The sequence below is a fragment of the Thamnophis elegans genome, chromosome 4, assembly GCF_009769535.1.
Source record: "Thamnophis elegans isolate rThaEle1 chromosome 4, rThaEle1.pri, whole genome shotgun sequence".
In the NCBI taxonomy this organism is placed as follows: domain Eukaryota; kingdom Metazoa; phylum Chordata; class Lepidosauria; order Squamata; family Colubridae; genus Thamnophis; species Thamnophis elegans.
In genome coordinates this window covers 80,328,288-80,351,835 of record NC_045544.1, presented here as the reverse complement: position 1 = coordinate 80,351,835, position 23,548 = coordinate 80,328,288, and the positions used below count along the sequence as shown (strand labels likewise).

The 23,548-nt window shown below is 37.4% G+C and overlaps 1 protein-coding gene across 3 annotated transcripts in view; it reads right to left on the bottom strand.

Annotated features, from left to right (window-relative positions):
- Positions 1–9,859: 9,859 nt before the first annotated feature.
- Positions 9,860–23,548, bottom strand: part of DAAM2 (dishevelled associated activator of morphogenesis 2) — a 167,783-nt gene continuing 154,094 nt past the window's right edge. For all 3 annotated transcript variants that reach the window (XM_032216763.1, XM_032216765.1, XM_032216764.1), the window contains 3 exons: positions 20,429–20,560; positions 12,164–12,334; positions 9,860–10,112 (listed from right to left, as the gene is read on the bottom strand). In XM_032216763.1, coding sequence (XP_032072654.1) covers positions 9,894–10,112; positions 12,164–12,334; positions 20,429–20,560 — 522 coding nt within the window. In that variant the 3' untranslated portion in view covers positions 9,860–9,893. The remainder of the gene's footprint in view (positions 10,113–12,163; positions 12,335–20,428; positions 20,561–23,548) is intronic.

The window sequence follows — 23,548 nt, the reverse complement described above, 5'->3', positions numbered from 1 at the left end:
TGGGGGTTGGGAACTCCTGCTGTAAAGCACTATAAATCGGTATGCTAATCTAAATATTACTACTGTTGCTACTGCTTCCTTATGTCTGTTGAGAAAAAATATCTTATTAAACTCCTGGGGCGGAGGGAAGTTTCTGCTTCTTCTACCTCAGTATCTAGGGCTCTTTCATCCCCTTTAGAGAACTCTGGGCTGATGTCATTTGCTTTAGGAAAGCAAATGCCTTTCCCTCAAGAGTTAAGTTTCAGTAATCTCTGCTTCTGCAGCCAAATCATGGTGCTGCAGAGAAATATTATAAGCTATATCTGTGTGTGGCATTGACTGCTGGTGGAAATCGGCATTGGAAAGAAAATTGGAGGGTATCCTTCACAGACTAAGTAATAAACAGTTGAGTAGAGGTGATAACTCTATCTACCCACAAAGTCTCATGTCTCCTATTGTGGCTGGCAATTCAGGAGACACTCCATATTTTGTCCAAATTTAATTCCACTTGTGGTTGGTGGAAAAAAGCAAAATATTGCCAAAGGCTCCATGCTTTTAGGTTCACAGAGAATTCATGCAAAGCTCAGTTATTCTTATTGGCAGAAAAGGCTAGAGACAGGGAAAGCATGCAAATGTTCTAGTTTGGTGTGGTGGGTGAAGTCAGCAGAAGAAAGATTGAATTTTTTTTTTAAAAAATGGTTGAATTAGACGTAGAGCTGTCAAAATAAAAATTCCAGGAGAAGAAAACCCCACATGTTTAATTCCAGCAAGATGGAATGACTCTGGATTTGGAAGATAATTGACATCCCTGGATGGGATCATAAACCCCTGTGCAGAAAAGTGCTACATAATCTGATAATCCCCCAAGCCAGCTGCTGACTGAGGAGCAGGTAACAGTTGTGTTCAGGAGGGCCAATATGCAACTCCATCTTGTTTGCCAGTTGCATCAAATTCTGCTTTGGGGAGCATTTCTTACAGTCACACATGCCCTAATCACCTTTTGGTCAGACTGTTGCCACTGTATATAGTATGGTAGTATATATTATTAAAACATTGGTGTCCACTTGATGCTTTGTAGCATTCAATTGGGTGAAACACTGCATCGTAGAAAAAAACTTCGTCAACAAAGATACTTCCAATGGGCTAAGGCTGGTAGTCATTACTCCGGAAGGAATGAAATTTGGGGACGTTTATGCTCTTCAGCACTGATGTGCTGCTGTTGCCATTCAGCATTGCTGTCAAAATGAGCCACAGTTATGAAATTGTCATTGTCAGTGTTCCCTGACAACTTCCCCCACAAGTTAATAGAGAAGCCCCTTGCTAGCTTCCCAACTGCAATACACTCTGGAAGTTCTCTTCCCATACACAACAGCAGGCATATACCTGATTTCTTGGAGGGGAGAGAAGGGGAGGGAGGGAGGAAGTAGTTTTTGACACTCTGCAAGCTTCCTATAATGAAACTTACTGGAGAAAGTTAACAGGGAGATGGAAGACACTTCTGTTCTCAATTTTTGGCCATCTGTGATTGTTCTATATTTAGGTAAGGAAATATCTCTGAAACAATCCAATAGGTCATTGATTATCTAGTACACTCTATATGGGGCTGTACTTGAATTCATTTAGAAGATGCAGCTGGTCCAGAAGACACTACCTCGAGCATTTATAAGACTAGTATTTTGCCAACTCCACAACTCCACTTCTAACCAGTTAGCTTCTTAATACAATTCAACATGCTTTTGTCCTCTTTAAAGCCTCACCTCTCTCAGGACCAGAGTATTGTTGAGAACATCTACTTCCTGGGACATCCGCCTAACCAATAAAATCTGGAAGGGAAGATTTCCTCTGGGCCCAACCATATCTAGGGATTTATTTGCAATAGGCCTCTGTGGTTAATCTCTAGGGAGAAAGTATTTGTGAGTGCATACAAACATATGCAACACATTATTTCCTTACTCAGATGAAAACAGAGGTGCCTTCTATTTCACTGCTGGTAAAAAGGTTGGAAATAATCCAAGAAGCCAGACTTTGCTATCTTATTTAAACTCTGGAATCTTGTTTTGTAACTCATCTAACCCTCTTTCATAATCAATTGTTAATCCAGTAAACATTTTTCATGTTGGACATGTTGTCAAAATGTCCCAAACAGATTAGAATTCCACTCTAAGGGAACTCAATCTTCTTTAATTGGTTCAAAGGATATAAAATGAGTAATTTTGCTTCATTTGTCCATTTAGTTTTGATTACAATATCATATATTGATAGTGAATGCTTTTTTCCCCTCTCTGTGAGAATAATAATGATTGTGTGCCTAGCACGTTGCACTCAGTCCATATCCAATTCAAGTAGGAAACATGGTGGCTGGGCCAAGGATGCTCTTTTTCAATCTAATCTTATTTATTTCACTGAGTTATTGTGAAGCTAAATGCAGCTGAGAGTTCCAGACATTCCTGCTAGATGGAAGAACATTCACTTGATTCCTGCATGGCTTGGAAATGTAGAGATGGCACAGCAACCTTTTGGGGACTGAGTGGGCATAGTGACTTTTGTTGTCATTGAACTTTGGAGATCAGGGCTAGTTTTAAAATGTTGGTATCACTTTCCCCAATAAGTAGACATATTATGGATATTCCCATTTGGGAAATTCCATTATCTGAGAGTTGCTCTTTCAAAACACAATCCTGATTGGACGTACTTATTCCTTAAGCTTTTCTCGTCCCCAACCTCCCAATACATTTTGGAGACTACTGCATTAACAGAAACTGTCAATCTATCGTGAATGGAATGATACTGCTGTCAAATGAAAAACCAAAGAGTAAACAATTTAGTGATATTATTAGAGTTTATTGCTTAAATATATTTGGCTCCACTAACGAAATAACTCATTGAAATAAACAGGGGCAACATCTTTTTTTTTTCTTTTTAGTGTTACATTATATTCTTATAAAAGGTGCAGATAAAAAGGATGCTACAAGGTTTGTACATTTAATTCAGGTACAGAATTAAGTTGACCAACAAATGAGGAGACACCACAGCATTAGAAGAGTGTGACTTGATATCCACACAAAGAATAAGAAGCCCTTTACTGGTTGTGGATGGGGACACTCCAGAGACAGATGTTTAAGATTGCTTAAGGCAGATTAGTTAACATATGAAAGGCTGGGATTCTTCCACTTATTTCTGTGCTCATAGAGGAGAGAAGAATGATACCTTCTAACCACTTACAATGTGAACTATCAAGTAAGCAAAATCATTCACTAGGAGAAGAATCCATCTCAAGTCTTTGAGCTTGTCTTACCTTCTAGTCTAGAACATGACTGAGAGGACAAAGACAAAAATTGCATATTTTGTAGATGTCTCTAGAAAAGGTAGAAAAATGATAGGGGAGAGGGGGTTGCCATCTTGCTCATTCTTCCCCAATTTGGGTCCAAGGTTAAACATCACCCAGATGCTGGCCAGTTGCATATGTGTCATTTATGCATGACTGACATTACCTCGCCCTTTGGATTTGATTGGCAAATCCATTTGAGCACTGTGGGTCTCGTACACCAGGGGCCCCTAACCCCCAGGCCCACAACCCATTATCAGGCCTTAACCATTAGGAATCGAGCCGTGGAAGTGGTGGGCAAGCAGTAGGGCGCACACCTCTGCTGTTTGTGCAAATGGAGCTGCATGTGCATGCATGCACTCTCACCCACTATTCATGTGGAATCTCCCTTTCCCGCCCGCCCTGGCTGGTCCACAATATCAGAAAGGAGGGGAACTCTGTTGTATATTATGGAAGATAAGCCCTTCTGAACAAAGAGCTTTCCCTTTCTGGAGATAGAGAGCCCATTTGTGGTATTGGTGAACACACCCAGCCTTTGTCTGCTCTGCCCACGGAGTACCAAGACATCACTCAGTTTGCTCATAATGCCCTGGTGCAGTCTCAATAGTCATGGCTGCAACATGGTGTACAGACACACACACACACACACACACACACACACACACACAAAGCAAACTAAAACATGGCAAAATAAATAGAAGTGTAGCATTTACAGGTTTCCCTTAAAAATATTCCTAATATTTTTAATTAAAACTTAAAAAAATATTAAACAAGACTGCATACATCATGTACATAACAGAACTGTACAAATGCTCTCCGCTGAGGTTCAACCTGGGAAGCAAAAGCAAAGCTACCAAATAAAGCAGTAGTCTAGCATCCCCCATGATGAAATCCTTCCACCCTTTTTCTCTCTGTCTCGAACTAGTGACCCTATTTCCAAAGAGCAAGGACATTTCTTACAAATGAGAAGTACCACTTTAAGTCACATTGCTACAGCATTTTGGGGTGAGGGCGACTTCATCTGCTTTATTATTCCTTGGAATGCTTTGCGTGAACTGGTATTTTGCACATAAAGAAAATGCTGCATTGGATTGAAATAGATGAACAGGGTTGGATCTAACAAACAGTATGTTTACTAGCCAGAACTGGTAAATTACTTATATCACTGCTATTCAGCAATGGATCCAAAAGAGCAGCTTCTGTTAGAAGTGCATCTTCCAGTAATTATTTCCCTATGTTGCAGGTATTTTACATGGTTTGTATTTTGAAAAAACCTAACTCCCTTTCTTATGTGTTAAACATTAATTCTTTGACTGCACTACAGGTACTCCTTGACTTATGATAATTGAGCCCAAAATTTCTGTTGTTAAGTGAGTGTTGCCCCATTTTACGACCCTTCTTGCCACAATCATTAAGTGAATCACTGCAGTTGGTAAGTTAATAACCCAGTTGTTAAGTGAATCTGGCTTCCCTATTGACTTTGCTTGTCAGAAGATTGCAAAAGGTGATCACATGGTCTTATGGCACAGCAACGGTCATAAATATGAACCAGGTGCCAAGCATCTAAAATTTGATCACATGACTTTGGGGATGCTGCAAAGGTCGTAACTGTGAAAATGGCCACAAGTCACATTTTTCAACTTTGAAAACAGTCACTAAACAAACTGTTGTAAGTTGAGGACTACCTTTAGATACAGTTGGATGACACGAATAGTCAAGAGACTGTGGAGGAAAAAGGACCAACCTATCACAAAACTTCAAAAATAAAATTAGGCTTTGACTATAAATGCATCTGTGTAAAAATTGTCTAATTTATATGAAACAGTTCCAAAGGTGCTTTTCCAAAGGAATTACTAGGAATACAAACCCTTCCATTCCCCGCCATACAGTCAGAATTGAAGAAGCTTCTTGGATGAGAAGCAAAACATCTTCAAGGAAGTCTAGCTGCCTTTTGAAAAGCACCTTGGGATAACCATTAACAGGATATCTGAGAATCTCCATAGACATTTATATGAAACAGGATCTCCACAAAAGGCTAATCTTGTTTTTGGGCTGCCCCAATTAAGTCAGGAAACATAATGGTTAAAAAGTTACTCTTTGTTTCTTTCCCCTGGTCTGTGGTAATGCAGTTTAGCCTCTTAACCAGAAAGTTATTGCTGTCATATCTTGCGGTCAGATAAACTGCTACGAGATATTATGCTTCTTCGTAAGATGTGGAAAAGCAAAAAAAAAAAAAAAGCACTTTTGCTTAGGATACCACGAGAGTTATCTCATTTGTTCTGGATGTTTTGATATAAGAGTTGTTCCCTCTCAGCCCTATGTGAATTTTTTTTTCAGACTGAACATTCTCAGGTTCCCTTCTTGAGAGGGAATAAACTGAACATAACATGTTACAGCTGTTATCTACATCAATACAGGAGCCAAAGTTCAGTCCTCTCTCTTGACTTCTCGGGAAGGGATAGAAAACTGGATGGAGAAATGGACTTCTCTGCTTCAAGTTGCATGCACAAATTCAAGGCATGCACATGATACATCTGTGCATTTTGAGTGGACTCCGATAGACCCCACTTGCTAACTTTGCAACATAAACAATGCAGCACCTCTGGGGATGTCTTTTTTCAAAAAAATGGATCACCAAATATCAAGAAATAAGGGAAAGCAGTGTGTGTGGCTGAAAAACATCACCTACGGTTAAAAAAAAAAAAAAAAAGGATTTAACTGGATTCTGGTCTTTTGTTGCTTATTTTAGTTTATTTATTTATTTAATTTCAATAATCCATGCTGTTCTAGGCCTCAAGCACCTATGAAACAGTACCTTTATGTGATTTGCAAAGTTCAGCAACAGCTTCATTTGGCTAAAGAAAAAACATGGGCATTTGGCCAACAGCCGAGCTAATAATCTTCACACAGAGAGATGCTATGCTTTTGGCCAGGGGTGAGGGTGGTAAATAAATTCCAATGTTACCTCTGAGAAAACCTGGTTTGAACTGGGATTTTTTTTTTTTTTTGAAAACTTCTATTTTGGAGCATAGAATTCAGCTCCAGCTATTTTTTATTTAAATCTATGACAATCTGAAAGAGAGGTCATGGGAAGTTGCTACTAAATTCCATCAACTGTTCATGGGAGTTGACATTTGCCAAGTGAAGGAATGACTCAAAATACAGCGAGCCCTGGTTACAAACAAATGAATCTTGTTGTAAGTGTAATTATATTTAATATTATTTTTAGATATTATCCTATCACTAAACCAGACTGCTAGGTATTGCTCTAGGGGAAAAAATCTTACTGCAAGGAACAGAATTGAAACCACCGAGACCTATAAATCTCTGATCCAGGTTGCTGTAGATTGTACAGGAATAGGTGAAGAGATACTCCCATACTTTATCTTGGGGAACCAATGGCAGAAATACTGGCAATAATAATATTTTTAAAAAAACAGGACTTATATGGCAGAGCTAGGGGCAAAAATAAAACGTCTGATTCTCTCTAACTATCATATCAACTTCCTTGACTGCCCTACTCCCAGGGGGAGAAAAATGCATTGTTTATTTGAACATGGAATCTTCCTCTTCCTGCTCTAAGTACCTCATTGATAATTGGCAACCTCCTCAGGGTTTTGCAGGGGCCACTGGTGTTGATGGTCAGTCTAGCTGAAAGGAAGGAAATTTCTAACGTAACTCTGATGCAATGTTCTTAAGTATCTTCCAGAGATCAGGGTTATCTGCCAATCATCTAAATTAAGAGATATCTGTATCAGGAATGGCCACTGAAACCTATGGCTAGACCTACCTTCTTTTTATCCTGGTTCCTTACTGCAGCACCAATGTGACTTATTTACTTACCTTACTGCAGTAACAATTAGATGGCTCAGATTATACTTTATGGGAAGGAAAGGAGTATAGTCACAGATGAAGAACTTGAACTGGACTGCATCTTATTTCTGGTATATAATCTCTCTAAGGAATTTGAGAGTACTGGGTGATATCACCCAATGTTTATTATTTTGAAGAAGGTGTAATCTTGAAATTTGGTGCAAGGAAAATAGGCTTGCCTTGCACTCTGCCATTTTAGTCTTTCTGGACAAGACAAGAGACATAGTGTAATACTACATTTCTACTAAAGGGAACAGTCAGAATCTCAATGTAGCATTCATATTTTTCTTTAAAATATCTTGTTCATCCTGAAGAATCCCCAAAGTACAACCCTGTTAATCTTCAAGAAGATTTAGGGTGGAATCATTCAGTTCTGAAAGAGGAAGAGAGAGATCATCCCAAAGGTGCTTTTTTAAGAGGCAACTGGACTTTCTGATTTTCTTTGAAGATGTTTCACTTCACATCCAAGAAACTTCTTCAGCTTCTTGGATGAGAATGAGAAGTGAAATGTCTTCAAAGAAAAACCAGAAAGTCCAGTTGCCTCTTGAAAAAGCACCTTTGGGACAACCATGACCTGGATGATTGAAAATCTTCATGGGGGGGGGGGGTCATTTCCATGTGATGAAGGATCATCTTATAACTCAGTGTTTCTTAACTTTTTCTGTAAGGATCCCTTCCCACTTTTTAAAATTATGGAGGACTCCAATGAACTTTCATTTGTATGGATTATATTAATCAACATTTACTATACTAAAAAATTGCATTCATTGCCAGTTCTCACAATTTGATGGGATTTTAATATTAAGAATTTTGATTTTGTGGGCTTCTGAGAGGATGGACAGAACCACACTTTTAAGAACCACTGCTCTAAATAATATTTTAAAAAAACAGGCAGCCCTATGACAGATTTTTTTTATATGAAGGCAAATTATCTTCCCATACATGTCATGAAAACATCCTGTATTCTGGAATGCTATGAACAGGAAAATTCAGAACCAGAGCACTGAAAACGAGGACATACAAAAAAATAAGACAATTATTTTTGAAGATTTGAGCACTTCTATTTAGGGTTCCAACATTCAACCCAACGTTGATAGGAGAATCTTGCAATATGGCTTATTAATCGGTGCTTGAGGGAGAAAGGAATTTTCTACTTTACAGAAATAAACTTGAATCTACACAACTTTTTTATACCAACAAAAGCAAGTAATTAACATGACAATTGGAGTGTCTTTTATAATCCCTGGAATCCTATGGATTTTGCCTTTGCAGAAAAGCTTTTTCAGACATCGTTTTCAACTTTGCTTCCATGTTGCTCACGCTCAAGCTTGCACCATCTTTTTTTTCCTGAGATCCAGTTGAGAATTGATGAATAACTATTCAATTCATAAGATTAAAAAAAAAACCTATACTGCATAGTTCTATTAATGTACAACCATGTAAGAACAATGAAACAGGGAAGTATATTTGGCTTTCTCTACATATGCCTGTTTCTGTTTTGGCTGTTCTGCAGACAATTTCTTATTACATGATAAACTGCTTGTTTATTGTCACTGCAAGAGTTGTTTTCAAATATACTGGATAATCCCTTTTGGGTCAGCCATATATCTTAATTGTTTTTTTTCTCACTTCCATTGTGATGGAAAAAATCCTTGAATGTGTCCAATTACATAATACTGTGAAAATGTTGTTGGAAGGTTGCAGTTGCTGAAAAGGACAGTCTGTTAGAATGAAAAATGTCCATCCCAGTTGAGTCACGGCTTCCAATAAATGACCAGATTCTCCTTTTCAACTATCAGACAAACCATTTGTGTATATATTTTTTAGTTTCTACATCTTATTAGTTCAAATAATTTGTGTTACTGTGCTATCAAAATAATGCAGTTTACAAATGGAAATACTGCTATGCCCCAAACCATTTCCTACCACATTGCTTAGCAATGATAACTGATCAGGTTCAGGTTAATGATGATCACTCTCAGAGTATGGTTCCTTCTATTTCTCACAACTTGGTCTAAATAGCACACTTCCAAATACTCAAGTGATTAGTGGGGGGGGGGGAAGTGAGTTTCCCAAATATTTTACGCATCTCAGAAACAGAACAGCTCCAACTACTTCCTCTGACGCAACATCACTTGCTTGTCATGCACCAGTGATTACCAGTCCTTGAGACCAATGTCATGTTTCTCAAGTCAATTGCCTTTTGGAAATCCAGTGGAAGATGAGAACTACAACACTATAATACCACTAATTCACTCTTGAAGGCAGGCCAAACCAAAAATGGCAGGAAAATTCAGAACCATCCTGAGACTGTCTTGCATTTTCTCAGCATTGGAGATTGAAAAAAAAAAGTGTAAACTTTGGCACACGATCCTCCCCTACCCACCACCTCAACTGGTGCAAAAAGCCACCAAGCTTTCTGTTCCATCAAAAGGGTCCAAGTGAAGTTGTAGTGGAAACGAGAAGCCATTTGATCAATCAAAAGGGAAGGTTTGATGACAAATCCTTTGGGCACTAGAGAGGCACTTTTACCATCATTCCAGATTATGTAAATATGGAAGAGAGCAAGACAGGAGAATAAGTTCATCCTGGGGAAAAAAAGCCATTGGCACTAGATGCGCTTCCTGCAGAAAGGATTTAGACAGTCTCATCGACTTGGTTGCAGCAGTCGTTCATTATGGTTTTGCACTTTGTGTAATCTTCACATCGTCCATATTTAATAATTGAGCTTTGTTATTGCTCGTTCCCGACTTATCTCCAGATTTTGGTTCCCTGAACGCTTACGGTTGCGCTTGAGCTTGGATAAGTCTTTGTCAAACACTTCACCTGATCTCAGTGCTGACACAAGATCATCAAACTCTCCTCCTCCTTCCTCTGAGATACTACCAGCCTTTGCTTTCTTCTGACGCCGCTCTTTCTCTCTCTGCTCTTTAAGCTGTTAAGACAGAGACACAGATTTAATAGATTTAATATAGTGGCTGGCTGTTAAAATGCACTAATAAAGACCATGAACAAACTAATTAGAACTAATTTAAAAAGACATTCATAAGAAGTTGTTGCAACTTCATCCCAGACTCAGCTATTCATTGGGAAAATTCCAAACTTCAACAATACTGGGAATCTTCAACTTATGATCACAACAGAGTGCAAAATGTCTGTTGTTAAGTGAGTTTTACTGCATTTCATGACCTTTCTTGCCACAGTTGTTAAGTGAATCATTGTAGTTGTTATGTTAGTGACATGGTTGTTAAGTGAATCTGGCTTCCCCATAGAGTTTGCTACTCAGAAGGTTGCAAAAGGTGATCACATGACCCCCAGGACATTGCAAGCATCATAAATATGGACCAGCTGCCAAGCATCCAAATTTTAATCACGTGACCACAGGGATGCTACAACAGTAATGAGTGGGGAAAATACTCATAAGTCTCTATCTTCATTGCCGTTATAATTTTGAACAGTCACCAAATGAATGGTTGTAAGTCAAGGACTATCTGTTTAAGAAGCTAAATGTAACTTTTTGGGATCAGTCTCAAAAACTATCAAGTCCAGCATCCTGTTTGTAACAGTAGCTAGCCAAATACATGATGAGCTATCTTGTGTTATTTGTTTCCTTGGTTTGTATTTTATGGAGTTTGCCTTTTTTCCCCTTTCTTTTGCTGTTTTTAACATTCTGCTATTTGTTTATGTAAAGCGTTTTTAACTTGTTCTTCCACTGAAGAAACCTTCCAGAGTGACTTACAAAGGTCAGGAATAAGACAGACTTGCTCCCTGGGGTTTATAGTCCTAAACTGAACTTTTAACTGCTTTTTCTGTGTTTGTTAGCCACCCTGTGGGTTTTGAAATCAGCGTAAATAACATCGGATTCTTAACATTACATTAGAACATGGGGCATCTGTAAATGATGGGCCTGGAATGAAAGTATGCAAAAAAGAAAAGGAACTGGAAAAAGACCTTGGATAAAAGTGACTTAGCTTGCAAATCACATCTGTATCAACAATTGCTTCATTAAAGCCAGCAAGACAACTCTAGATTGAACATAAACAATTTGTGAAATATTCTGGAAACTACTTCTAAAATCCTGTGATTAGGCTGCCAAACTGAGCCCAAGAGTAACCCCCCCCCCTTTCAAAAAAATGAACTGGACCATTTTTTTCTAACTTACTTCATGGGTAAGATGCTGGGAAGATAAAGGAATGGTGGGGGGGGGAGAGTGAAATTAGTGTCTCCTTGAAGCAAGATGAAGATAAAATCTAATTAGAATAACGCCATAAGGATGGCTTTCAGTGAAGAAAAAAGATGCCTCAGTTCTATGTTATGGCTATTCTCCATGAGATTCAACATTTAGGAGGAATGAGAAAGATAATTGTTCCTCCTACTAATGTGGGTATAAGACAGTGGTGGGTTTCAAAAAATTTTGGAACCTCTTCTGTAGTGTGGCCTGCTTTCCGGGTCCACTGGCGGAACCTCTTCTAACCGGTTCGGTAGATTTGACAAACCGGTTCTACCAAATAGGTGCGAACTGGTAGGAACCCACCTCTGGTATAAGAGTGTTATTTTGACTACATTGATTTCAGCAGCTGTAAGATGCCACTGATTCAAGTGTCATCAATAATATTATGGCAGATCACAATAATCACATCCTGGTCACCCACAATTTCTCCTCTGGCCCTCACCTATAACATCGCCATCACTTATTCTAACAAACTCCTCTCCTTTCTGAGTAGAAGACTTTGCTATCTGTTACCATGCTGGCTGGCAAGGAAATGTTTAGGTCCTTCAGTTTTGCAAAATTATTAGTTTATTCTCCATTTAAAAAGAACCCAAGAGAAACAATGATGTAAGCCAGCTTGTGAACTGTTATGTACAAAATTACACGGTAAGAAAATGTATCCTTTATTCACACTGCCTTTAACTTTCCAAGACATTCAGGAAATCATTTTTCTGAAAAAAATAGTTTTTTAAAAATTCTAACTTTTGAGTCCTCACCATGACTTCCATCCGTGCCCTGCGCTCCTCTTCTTCTTTCTTCTTCCTCATATTCTCCAGATCTTGCTTAGCTTCTGTAAATGATTGCAGGAAGGTGTCAAAGATGCCAAAAAATTCATCTGGCTGCATCCTTCCCTCATTCTCGCCAAAATGCTTCAGTGCTTTGGCATACTGTTAAAGAAAGGAAGAAAAACTGGCATTTAGAATGAAAAGAATACAGTAAATGTTTATTAAGAAAAAAATACTATGATCTGTAAACGGAAGTGTTCAATTTCATGGAGACTGTACATTTTGTATTTTGTTTCAATCTCAGAGACACGTTCGAAATTTAAACACTAGAATTGTTTCGTATCAACAAGGATAAATGAAAAATTTGTTCCATTCAAATTGTTACAGGTATGTTAATTTATTATATCCTCAGTCTTGGAACTGACCAAAACTGAAATGTACCTGTCATTGTATACTTCACTAAATTTTATGATTGACTAGCAACTTAAACATATTCCCTAGCTTTCTACACATTGGGTAAAACCCTATACAGCCTGAATTTATAATATGCATTTCCCCTATGCACAAAAAACTGCATAGGAAAATACAAATATTAAGAAAAGCTTCCAGAAAAAAGTTTATACTTTACAAATAAACAAATGGACAAATTTGCATTCCTTTAGACTGCTTTGGAGCACCTCCGGGATTTAGCAGAATCAATAAATAATCCAGAATATATTTTATGCTCTAGGCAAAAGTGGAGAGACCATGAAGAATGGACTTCTGTTTGACCGAAAGAAATCTCGACAATCATGAGGATTTAGCAGTTTTGTTAATTTCTGCCAAAATCACACAAAATGGTAAAACAATGCAAGAGAATCCCGACTTATCATATATACTTTCCAATGGTTCCTGTTTGTTCTAGTGGGTGAGCAGCTGGACAAACCACGAACTCTCTGGCATGAAAGCCTCAAAACTAATTGTTCCATATAAACAAGAGATCCTAGTGGCTGGATAGAAAACTGACAACTGTCCTTTCAGGCATAATGCTAAGCTATTTCTTTCTGATAAGCTCTTAACTGTCTTGACCGATCTTATGGGGAAAAAGTGACAGGCCAGACTGGTGAACAATAATGCAGACTGGTGAGCATGACTCTTCCTTCTTTCTGCATGGATAGAATCTACAAAAATACAACTACACCAACAACATTAGTGGAACTTAAGTGAGGAATTTAACAGCTCGGGTAGCAATTCCACTTTGGAATTACTTTTAAATCCCAATGAAGAAACATGGTTAGGGAGTGTCTGAATTTTCTTCAAACTTTTTCCTTTCTGGATACAAACTTTCAAAGCCATTATGTGATTTTTAGAATTCAACCATAGCCCATACCTGAATCTTAAATCCAAAATCTAACCTCCATGCCTCACACCAACTATCATCAACAACCATATTGTTTTGTCCCTTTGAGAGGAAGAGCAACCCTATGACAGAATGAAGGCTGTCAGAGTTTGGATAGGGAATAACCGGCTTCAGTTTTCAGAATTTATAATATTAATTGCTGTCTTGTTATTATAAATCAATGGTTATTCAAACAAAACTTAATAACAAAATCTCGATTAAGGCACAGTTTACATGACTACTTACCCAGTAAGTAATTTAGCAGCACTGTTTTTTTTAAGAAATTTTATTAAGTGGGTGATTTACTCATGGATAATATATACCTTTAAATCTTTTAACAGTTTGAAGGTTGACCTCTGCCTGGCACCGAGTCTACATAAATGATGTGTTTAGTGATCTTCCAATGTAAGCTAAGAAAGCCCGTCTTACAAATTCTATTAGAACTTCAATGGCTTTTATGATGAAATCACCCACTGGCAGGTTCTGTCAACACTGGGGTTAGGGATCCTTTTCTTTCTACTACAATGCAGTTCTGTAGTTTGAAAGGGCTTACTACATTCTTTTTTGTTAATTCACTTCTGTTAACCCTACCAATCCCAAAATAATTTCCCTTTTGCTGTTCACCTCTGGATAGAACAATACAGTCTTTCTGCATCCATGGCTTTTGGTTGATCTCCATACAGTTCTCTATATCTTTGCCTGATTTTTCACTACACTGATTTCAAATCCCCAGTACCCAATAAAAATCCCTTAGGCATGGCATCAAGCCCTGACCCACAACTGTACAGCCTGGTATTGTGAATGACATACCCTTTACTTTGTAACTTAAGAGATACAAATGTATTTTTGTTAAAATAAAGAATTTTTTCTTCTTCATCTTATGATATAATAGGCCTGCAGACTTCAGTGCCAGCAGTCCTCCTACCACCAAACTTTCCAGTCAATTCGTCTTTTTGCCAAAGCAAATAATTTAGGCAGTTGTTCATTTTGTAAAGTTGTTTCAACAGAGGTAGAAAGAGGAACAGCAGCACTCAATCACAGCTACCCCTGCCAATGAAATTAAGCAGCTGCAGAAATGCCATTGCAAAAGGAAGTTTAGGGAAAAAATGGGGGAAGAGGTCTTTTCAGACCAGAAGGAAAACACAATCATGGAAAATGTGTCAGATGGCAGAACTGTTATTTGAAGTGGTAAAGAAAAAGAATGACAAAATTTTAAAAATCTTTCAGTCGAAAAATACATTATTTGCAATAATTTGGTTTTTTTTAAGTTCATGCATTTCCTCTTTTTTCTTGCTTTAAGTATTATATGTGTGTCTTTGTGTGTATGTGTTGCAGAGGATTCTCTGTTAACGATTCTCATAATTTAATGGTTATTGCAAGCACAATACTTCCCAGAATGACTGAATTCAGCTGTCTTGGATCATGCATTGGAAAATCCAAAAGGAAGGCAATAGTGTCATATAGCAGTTGTGTACTGATTGGGTTCTTGTGTCAAAGTTATTTTGACACATGCACAGATGAGAGGTCAGTGCTCATCATTGACAATATCACAATAAAAATGTTTTATACCATAGATGGGCTGAAATTTGCACATTAAATAAATGAAAATGGGTTGCACTGATTGAATTCTTCAATCAATCACAGCAAAGCTGTCCAATGATCTGCAATCCTACGGCTCTAACCCATGTTGTAATCATGCTGCTTTGGCCATGTACCTTAGCTTTCAATTGAAAAAAAATGAAGTGATTTGTCACATAGGTACTCTTAAAGGGAGCACATGCACAAGCAGGATTAATAGCTGCACAATTTCCAAATGTATTCTGAACATTGAATACATTGAAAACATGCCCAGAATGCCTTCTCAGACTTTCATACTCAACCAATAGAAGATAATATTGTGGGGAGAGGAGCCAATGTGTAAGAAAATATGATGGGCTGGGTTTTATATGCAAATAATCTTTGGCTCCTCCAGTTTTAGTCCTTGCATTAGTCCTATCAAAATTCATAGGGGGATCTAATCTGTCTTTCATCTACTGATGATAGAAAGCTTTCAGTGTGCTCTAGGAGAAAGACATTTTTTAATCCCTGTTTTAAACAATGTATTTTAAAAATATACTACCTCACCATTTAGGCCTTGGCATTATATTGCCAGATTCACATACAGAAAGAGTTGTGCTTCCACTGTAACACTTCTTATTAGTCTAACTAATCTTTGTGTTAAGTGCAATTTCCATTCATAAAAATCATACTTGTAGTTCATGTTCTGTTGCAAAACCCAAATGGAACAATATTGTGGATTCTACAGTGTATAGTCTTTTCTCCAACTTTACTGGCTGGTTGGAAATGTTTCTCTGGCGTAGATAATACAACTTCACCAACAGAGACTCTATTGAATTTGGAGACATTTGAGCCATAGAAATACATCTGACTTGATATATCACCCATCTAATATTTTGAAAATAGGGAGGGAAAGAAAAAGATAAAAAAAAACAATTCTAAGAAAAAAGATTAGATTCTCTTGGAGATAGAAGATTTCAGATCCTCAGTCCACATGCTGCTCAGTATTTGAAAAGCTGTGCACTCTTCCAAAACTCAAAATAAGCTCCTTCAAGCACAGTAAATGTGTGCATGCTATGAAAAGACGTTAGGGAGTGATAAATGATTGGACATGTTATAGTAATTAGTATTAAACTTCTCTTATTGAGAGCATTATGCTGGCAATCTGTTCTCAGCCACTTCCAGAAAAGATGGCTTTTCTGTGCAAATACTTTTTAATTAGCTTAGCAGAAACAGGAACTCAATTTTCCTTCCCCAGTATGATTAAATCCTGTTTTGGATTAAAATAACTACTATCTTAATCCATACAGCTCCAGAAAACAAATTGTACAATAGGATGGAAAGACTAATAGCAATGGGAAAGACTGCCTTTAAGTTGAATTGGCACAGATATATAGAACACTTTTATATGCTATCCTATGCTATACGATTTGTTATAAGAAATGGGTCTTGACATCCATAAAGCTACTGCACTACATGGGACAGTCCTTAGTGTGTCAAAGAAATGTATTTCCCCCTTCCCCTATGGATATCATTAAAGATCACTATAAAGTTCAATACAAGAGGTTCCTGTTTCATAGGAAAAAGAATCACAATGACCACATTTTCAGGTAGGTTAAAAATGTTCATTAAAAGGACACTGTGAAGCATGGAAAGCTGAATGTCCACATTGTCCATTCAGATGTAGATTTCAGGTTGTAGTTAGAAGTAAAAAAAAAATAAAAGACTGTACTTCCATCTGTAATGTGCTAAAAAGAAACATATACAGGTTATGGCTCAAAAGTGGATCCCAAGGCATTTGAAATCTGGCGAGGAAGATTTCTAGCTTAAGGATGATCTCTTTCTTCCCAGTTACTTTGGAAACTCAGTTCAGTCAACAGGTAACATTCACACTAAAGCCAGGCCTTTTTGAGAGTCTGTACACTGGCTCCTGTCCTTCACTGTTCCTTTTGGCTTGCCAGTTATATATTTAGTCCTTCGGTCTAAGCGGTCCAGAAATAAATAGAATTTTTTTAAAAACATCAAGAGAAAGTTTCTTTTAATGAAGAAAAGCCAAACAAAAAGTGAAGGGTCTGGGAATCAAAGTCCTATGTACACTAGGGTTCAAGTTAATACTATATTAGCCCAAAGCTAAAAGACAGATGTTTAACAGCTTGAAATAGCATACTTGTTTCTTTAAGATTAAAAAAAAATTTGAATCTGACTAAAACCAGAGAAAAATGATGCTTATTTTATTTTTATAACATTTTTATTTCCTCATTTTCAAATGAAGTATCTCTTTCACGTTTGCACTGACCTTGTGATGGCTACACTAGAAGACAAACTGTCAAAAACACACCTACCGGACAAGAGAGAGTGATGACAAAATTTTCTAAAACAGGGAGAGCAAAAGATTCTGTCTTGGAATACACATAACAGGACTGGGTTTAGCAGCTGGCTATTTCTGCTGCATGGGTAGGTTCAAATGGGGACCCGTGTAGTGGCATTATTAACTGAGACCACAATTGGGTGGACTACTAGTTTTCCTGAAATTACTCAGAGTCTGAAGACTTCATCTCAGGGTGGAAGGATGTAGTCATGTTTCAGTGGATATAACCCAAGCTGGAAACCTATCACTTAACTGAACCACCCACCTTGTGAGAATAGAAGCAAAGAAAAAGTGAAGAAGTGAAGAAATGACATGCTCCTGCCATTCACAGATTTCTTGCCCTCCTCCTTCATTTTCTTTTCAGACCTTGTTTGTCTATTTCTTCTTTGTTCTCTTTTCCACCTGAGATGTGTCTTCTTAGACTTATCATAACCCAATCTTTGCTACATAGAAAAAAATATCTCTGCATAATAATGTCTTGTATGGACTTTCACTCTTATGTATTTCGTGGCTGACAAAATGTTTTGTAGATCTTTTTGAGGGGAATGTTTGATTGATGAATGGCCCAGAGTAACTCCATCTCTTTTTTTTCCTTCCAAGATAAAAATAATCCTACAAGAACTGCATGTAGGTACAGGAATGTATGAACAATTAAAATGAACTGTCATACCATCACAAAATATTTCCCTTAAAAGAGAGGAAAATGCGAACAATTTTAGTCACCACTGAACTGTGGTGGATTACAATGGCTCGGGAAGAACTTTCAGTAAGAGAGAAAGGATGAGGTGGCCTAAGATGATCAAAGGCCAGGCCCACAGAAAATGAGGCCAGTTAGGGTTGCCAGGCTGTCATATTAATAGGGCCACCTATGCAGAAAGACCTCTGAACTGTAAGTTTAAGGGTAAGAATTATCTTTACTTTTCTGTAAGCTGGGTACTTCTTAGACTTAAAAAAGAATGTAAAAGATAGACCTGATGATTAAATCAATCTGTAATAAGTCAAATCTGGATAAGAGTCACACATCAAATGGCACACAGCAAGAATAGAGGACAGAGAACAGATAGCTAATTCTGCTTATGTGTACCTAATTATGATATGTGGTGGTGCAGTTCAAAGGAATCATGCTACACTGAGAGACAATTAGAGGGGTCTTCAAAATGGGACTGAAATTAAGTTCCTGTATCACTTGCCAAGACATTCACAAGTTATAAACAATAAACAATTTAAATCGTAACTGACCATCAGAAAAATCTAATAACCAAATAATAGTAATAGGATTTCCATCTTTTTTGACAAGCTGCTAACATAAAGGAGAAAAAAAAAGAAATGGGATACTTACTTTGCTTAATGTAATGTTTATTACATTAGCAAAGAAGGAAAGATTTGACATTGTCACACCTTATTTACATTATGACATATTCTTCAAACAATTCATGCTGTCTCTTTATCTGTTTCTTCCTCATCCTCGGGACTTATGGGCATAGTGCCAACTTCAAGTCAGGAGCAAATAATACTCTATTCTCTAGATTACATTAAAAGCTGGCTTTGGGGACATGAAACACAGCAGTTCAGAAGGAAGTATCCTATTTGGACTGGGGTAATATGCTAGGAAGTTGGCATATGTTCCTGCATTTCTTGGAACAAGAACAATACAGATCACACCAATAATTTATAAGCAGATATTATTTGCTTTTAATTCTTGTTACTCATCAGAAGCAGCTTACAACAGGTTCACTTGGATAGTTTGATTACATTGGCTAGTAGGATCACCACCACCTTCCCTGAAGGGCATAGAAGGCTTAGATAAGGACATGACAGCATAACATATTCAATCATAAAAGTCGAATTCATTTAAATTGTTGAAATATGACAGCAGACCGCTTTTCAAAAACTTAATTGAACTGCATCACATATGTGTGTTTGATGAAATCAATGTTTAGATCAATACTCTATTACAGGAGTTCTGAAATGCTGGAATATAGTGATTCCCCTCAAAATCAATAAAACTAGATTTCACTAGAGCTAGGGTTGGGCAAGAAATAAATGTACAACTTATTTTTTAACAATTACATACTGGTCTGCATGTTAGGTAAAATAACGACAGAACCATACACTTTTTAAAATAAAAATGTTTCATTGGAAATAAGTATCTTACTTCCATAGCAAATGGATGCCTTGCTGCTATGTAAGCGAGCAAGACAGCTTTGTGAGAGGAATCACTACTAAATGCTGGATCTGAGTTGGCCTAATACAGAACAAGGATAAATCATTGAGATCATCCATGTGACTCTGGACAGCTGTTCCTCATGAAAAGACCATGGAAACTATTGTTTTCATAGTCATCTTATGATCGAAGTGATTGTGAGTTGGGACTTATATCAAGCTCAAACTTGCAAAATTGCCTTTATGGACATTATGCTTGAGCAGTCTTATATTTTAATCACTTTTTGTTTTTTAAAAATGTATATTGAAAAGATTAATGCCCTCCAGACTGGGAAGGTGTTGCTATATTTATCAAGTGAGTTATATTTTTGAATAGGTAGCAAAATGGTGTTCGGTGTATGGATTTTGGAAAGTTAATTATGGATTATGGGTCCAGAGGGATTTGGGATTAGTTTTGAAATATTAGGAGACACTTTTCATAGGCAAATGGAGACTGTGTTCACTTTGATCTGTTCCAATTTGGAAGTCCCAAAATTCCGTTGAAGGCTGAGTCCAAAGCATGACCAGACCATTCTCAATGACTAAGAATGATTGAGATTTAGAAATAGACAAGGAGCACGAGAAAATGTCTTCAAAGGGGTTGTTGGTAGAACTGAAAATTCATTTATTTATTTATTTATTCATGGAATTATATAATTATTTATATAATTTATTCATTCCATTGCCTGGTGAAATGACTATTCTCATGAAATACCTTTAAAATAAATAAATAAATAAAAGTATGTCTTACCTTATCCCTTGCATCATTCAGAAGGTCTTCCAGCTCAGAAAAACTAAAACTGGCAACTGTGATAAAGTCGCTCATGACTGGGACGAATTTATCACCTGGTTCCCGCATACGCCTCTTCTGATAATCTAGCTCCTAAAGAAAGAAAAAGATTGAAACAGCTAATTAGTACTGAGCAAGAAAAAGGCAACATTTAAACTTGGAAGAAACACTGAAAAATGGCGACTGAACCCATTTAAAAATAATTCCCATATCCAAATCAAGACAGCTTGGTTAACTAGAATTATCGAAAAGCACAATTGGTTAAATTCACACATCACACCAAACCAGAAGTGCATGATTTCTGCAGGAGGCATGCCTGAGACACAATGATGTTATCAAATGGCAGGATTAAACACTCTTGGTCCTTTACAGAGATTTCCAGACAGTTTTAAAGACCATGATGAATGTGTTCTGTACATCAACATTTTAATACATCCATTTCCATCTGTAGTTTTGTATTTGTAACCATTTTTTTTGCATCTCTGAAGATTAGCCATTTTGACACTACATATTTTCAGTTTCCTACAAACTTTGGGTTGCCTGTAATTGCAAGTAAACCATTTTGTGATTTGCAATCCATATGGAATGAGTTTACATGAAACACTAAGCTAAAATTAAGCAAATAACATCATGATTTAGGATGATGTATGACGGCAATGAAAAGGGGAAGAAAATAAGGGTCATCTGGGAAGACTCAAATTAAGAATGACCAGAATATCACCAAAAAAGCTACCAACAGCTTGAGAACATTACATTATATCTACAATTATAATGTAATGGCAAATCCTAATGTATTCTCTACTATCAATCAATTGCAAAACAAATCACTTGGAATCAGAATCAAAATAGAGCTGGAAAGGACCTTGGAGGTCTTCTAGTCCAACTCAAGCAGGAAACCCTATGGTATTTCAGATAAGTGGTTGTTCAGTCTCTTCTTAAAAACCTCCAGTGATGAAGCACATACAACGTCTGATGCTGTTCCAGTAGTTAATTGTTCTCACTGTTCCAAGTTTCTCCTTAATTCCAGGTTGCTTCTCTCCTTGATTAGTTTCCATCCATTGTTTCTTCTCTTGCCTTCTGGTGCTTTGGAAAATAAGTTGACCCCCCTCTTCTTTGTGGCAGCCCTTCAAATACTGGATCATTGCTATCGTATCACTTGTAGTCCTTCTTTTCTCTAGGCTAAATCCAACCGTTCTTCATATGTTTTTGTCTCCAGACCTTTATTCATCATAGATGCTCCAGAAAACTTGTTACCACGCAATATGCTGTAATTATACTTTTCGTTCCAATTTTGACACCATGAAAGACCCTATCCTACTATGATTCAGGATGTCTGAACATTTCTAAAAAAAACCCCTTGCAAATATTTTGAATGACCTCAGGAGGTCAGTCGAGGACAATTTCAAACAGAGTTGTTATCCCCTTCTTTGCAAGACTGTTGCTTCCTAGAAGAGTTTACCAATTTAAATTTACCCACTTAAATTTGAACCTCTGCATAGCCTTCACTTACTTAGAACAGAACATTAATTTTCTACCACCACCATCCCAACAGATTACAATAATAACTCATTAGATTTTCTTATTTTGAGGTAACAATTGCTGCTCGTAACATTTTTTTCTCAAAATGAAGGTTTTGAGAACATCTTTTTGCCAGAGGACTCTGCTGGAAATTTGCAAATTGATCTCATGATTCAAATTTGACCCAACAGTGGTTTAGGACTGCAGATTAAGGAGAACTGGATTGAATCTCACTTGATCTCATCCATACCACACAATTTTATTTACCCCACAAAGTTTTAAGGTGATCTTTTTTGCGTATGATCCTAGAGAAAATGGATTTATAAGAAATAAGAAAGAATCTGATTTCATGAAGAAGGAGGAGGACCTGAAGAAACTGATTATATTTAAGGCAGGAGATCCAGAAAATTGTAGAATTAGAGAAAGCTGCCTTATTCCTTTATTCATCTAACTCATTATTACCTACTTTGACTAACAATGAGTATTAAGGCACATGCCTATATCACTTCTAACAAATCCTGGAGCTTGACTTTGGATCCATTAGCACTTATTTATCCCAAGCAACAGGACTTCCTTCCCCAACACTACAATTGCATTTTGGTGAGTTTTACACATTGCTTCTTTTTACTTACTCCCATTTTCCTCTAAGCTGAGGTAGCAAACTCTTTTGATAAGGCATTAACACTAATGGCTTTGTTACGGTAATGCCTTATTTACTGTTCTCTGTTTTGAGTGGAATAAGCACCTTTGGAGGGCATTGGTTAGGACCTTTATTTTATCCTTTGCCTGGAGGAAAAGCTTAGAAACCAACACTGCATTGCTATAGACAGCACCCAACTTAAGACATGTGTATAAAAAAATCCCGCTTTCTACTGTTTGTCTAAACGGTTTTACAGTGAAGTCAATCCCATAAAAGTACAAATGCCATTGGCAGGAGAGCTGATGCCTTGGCAGCAATCCTCATAAAGAGATGTGAGGTTTACAGCTTTCCATTTGATTTACTTTGCTTTGCTGGCTGTAGTCTGCAAAGTTTCTCAAAGCTAGGCTCACATCTCATTTTCAAATGGTGCTGCCAGCCCTGGGAAGCAACGGATTACAAAGTGCCTCTGTGAGCAGCTGACTGTAAACCTATTTTTAGTCTGATGTTTGTAAGAAGGGGCCTTGAAGAACCCTCTCCACTGTCAGTGCCAGGACTGTGGTGAGAACATGTTGGAATGCAGTCAACAGTTGCGCCTTTTTTCCCCCCTTTTCCTGTCGTCTCCTCCCAACAACGGCCTTCTATTGTTGTTACAGTGCTACGTTTTTACATACCTCCAAAAGAGTGAAATGAATGAGCTATATTGGAAGATGTTAGCTGCCAAGTTTTATAATAATCATAAAGTGACATGGGAGGGGAAAGAAGTGGTACATGAATGGGATAAAAAAAAATGCTTGGCTAAGAAGAAGAAAAAAGGAGAAGGTACCTCAAGGACACTGGTTAAATTGAGAGTAAGCAGTTTGCCATTCAAGAATTACATCTTGCTATCTCTTGCTTTTATGAAATAGTCATCACAGAGTTGCTGG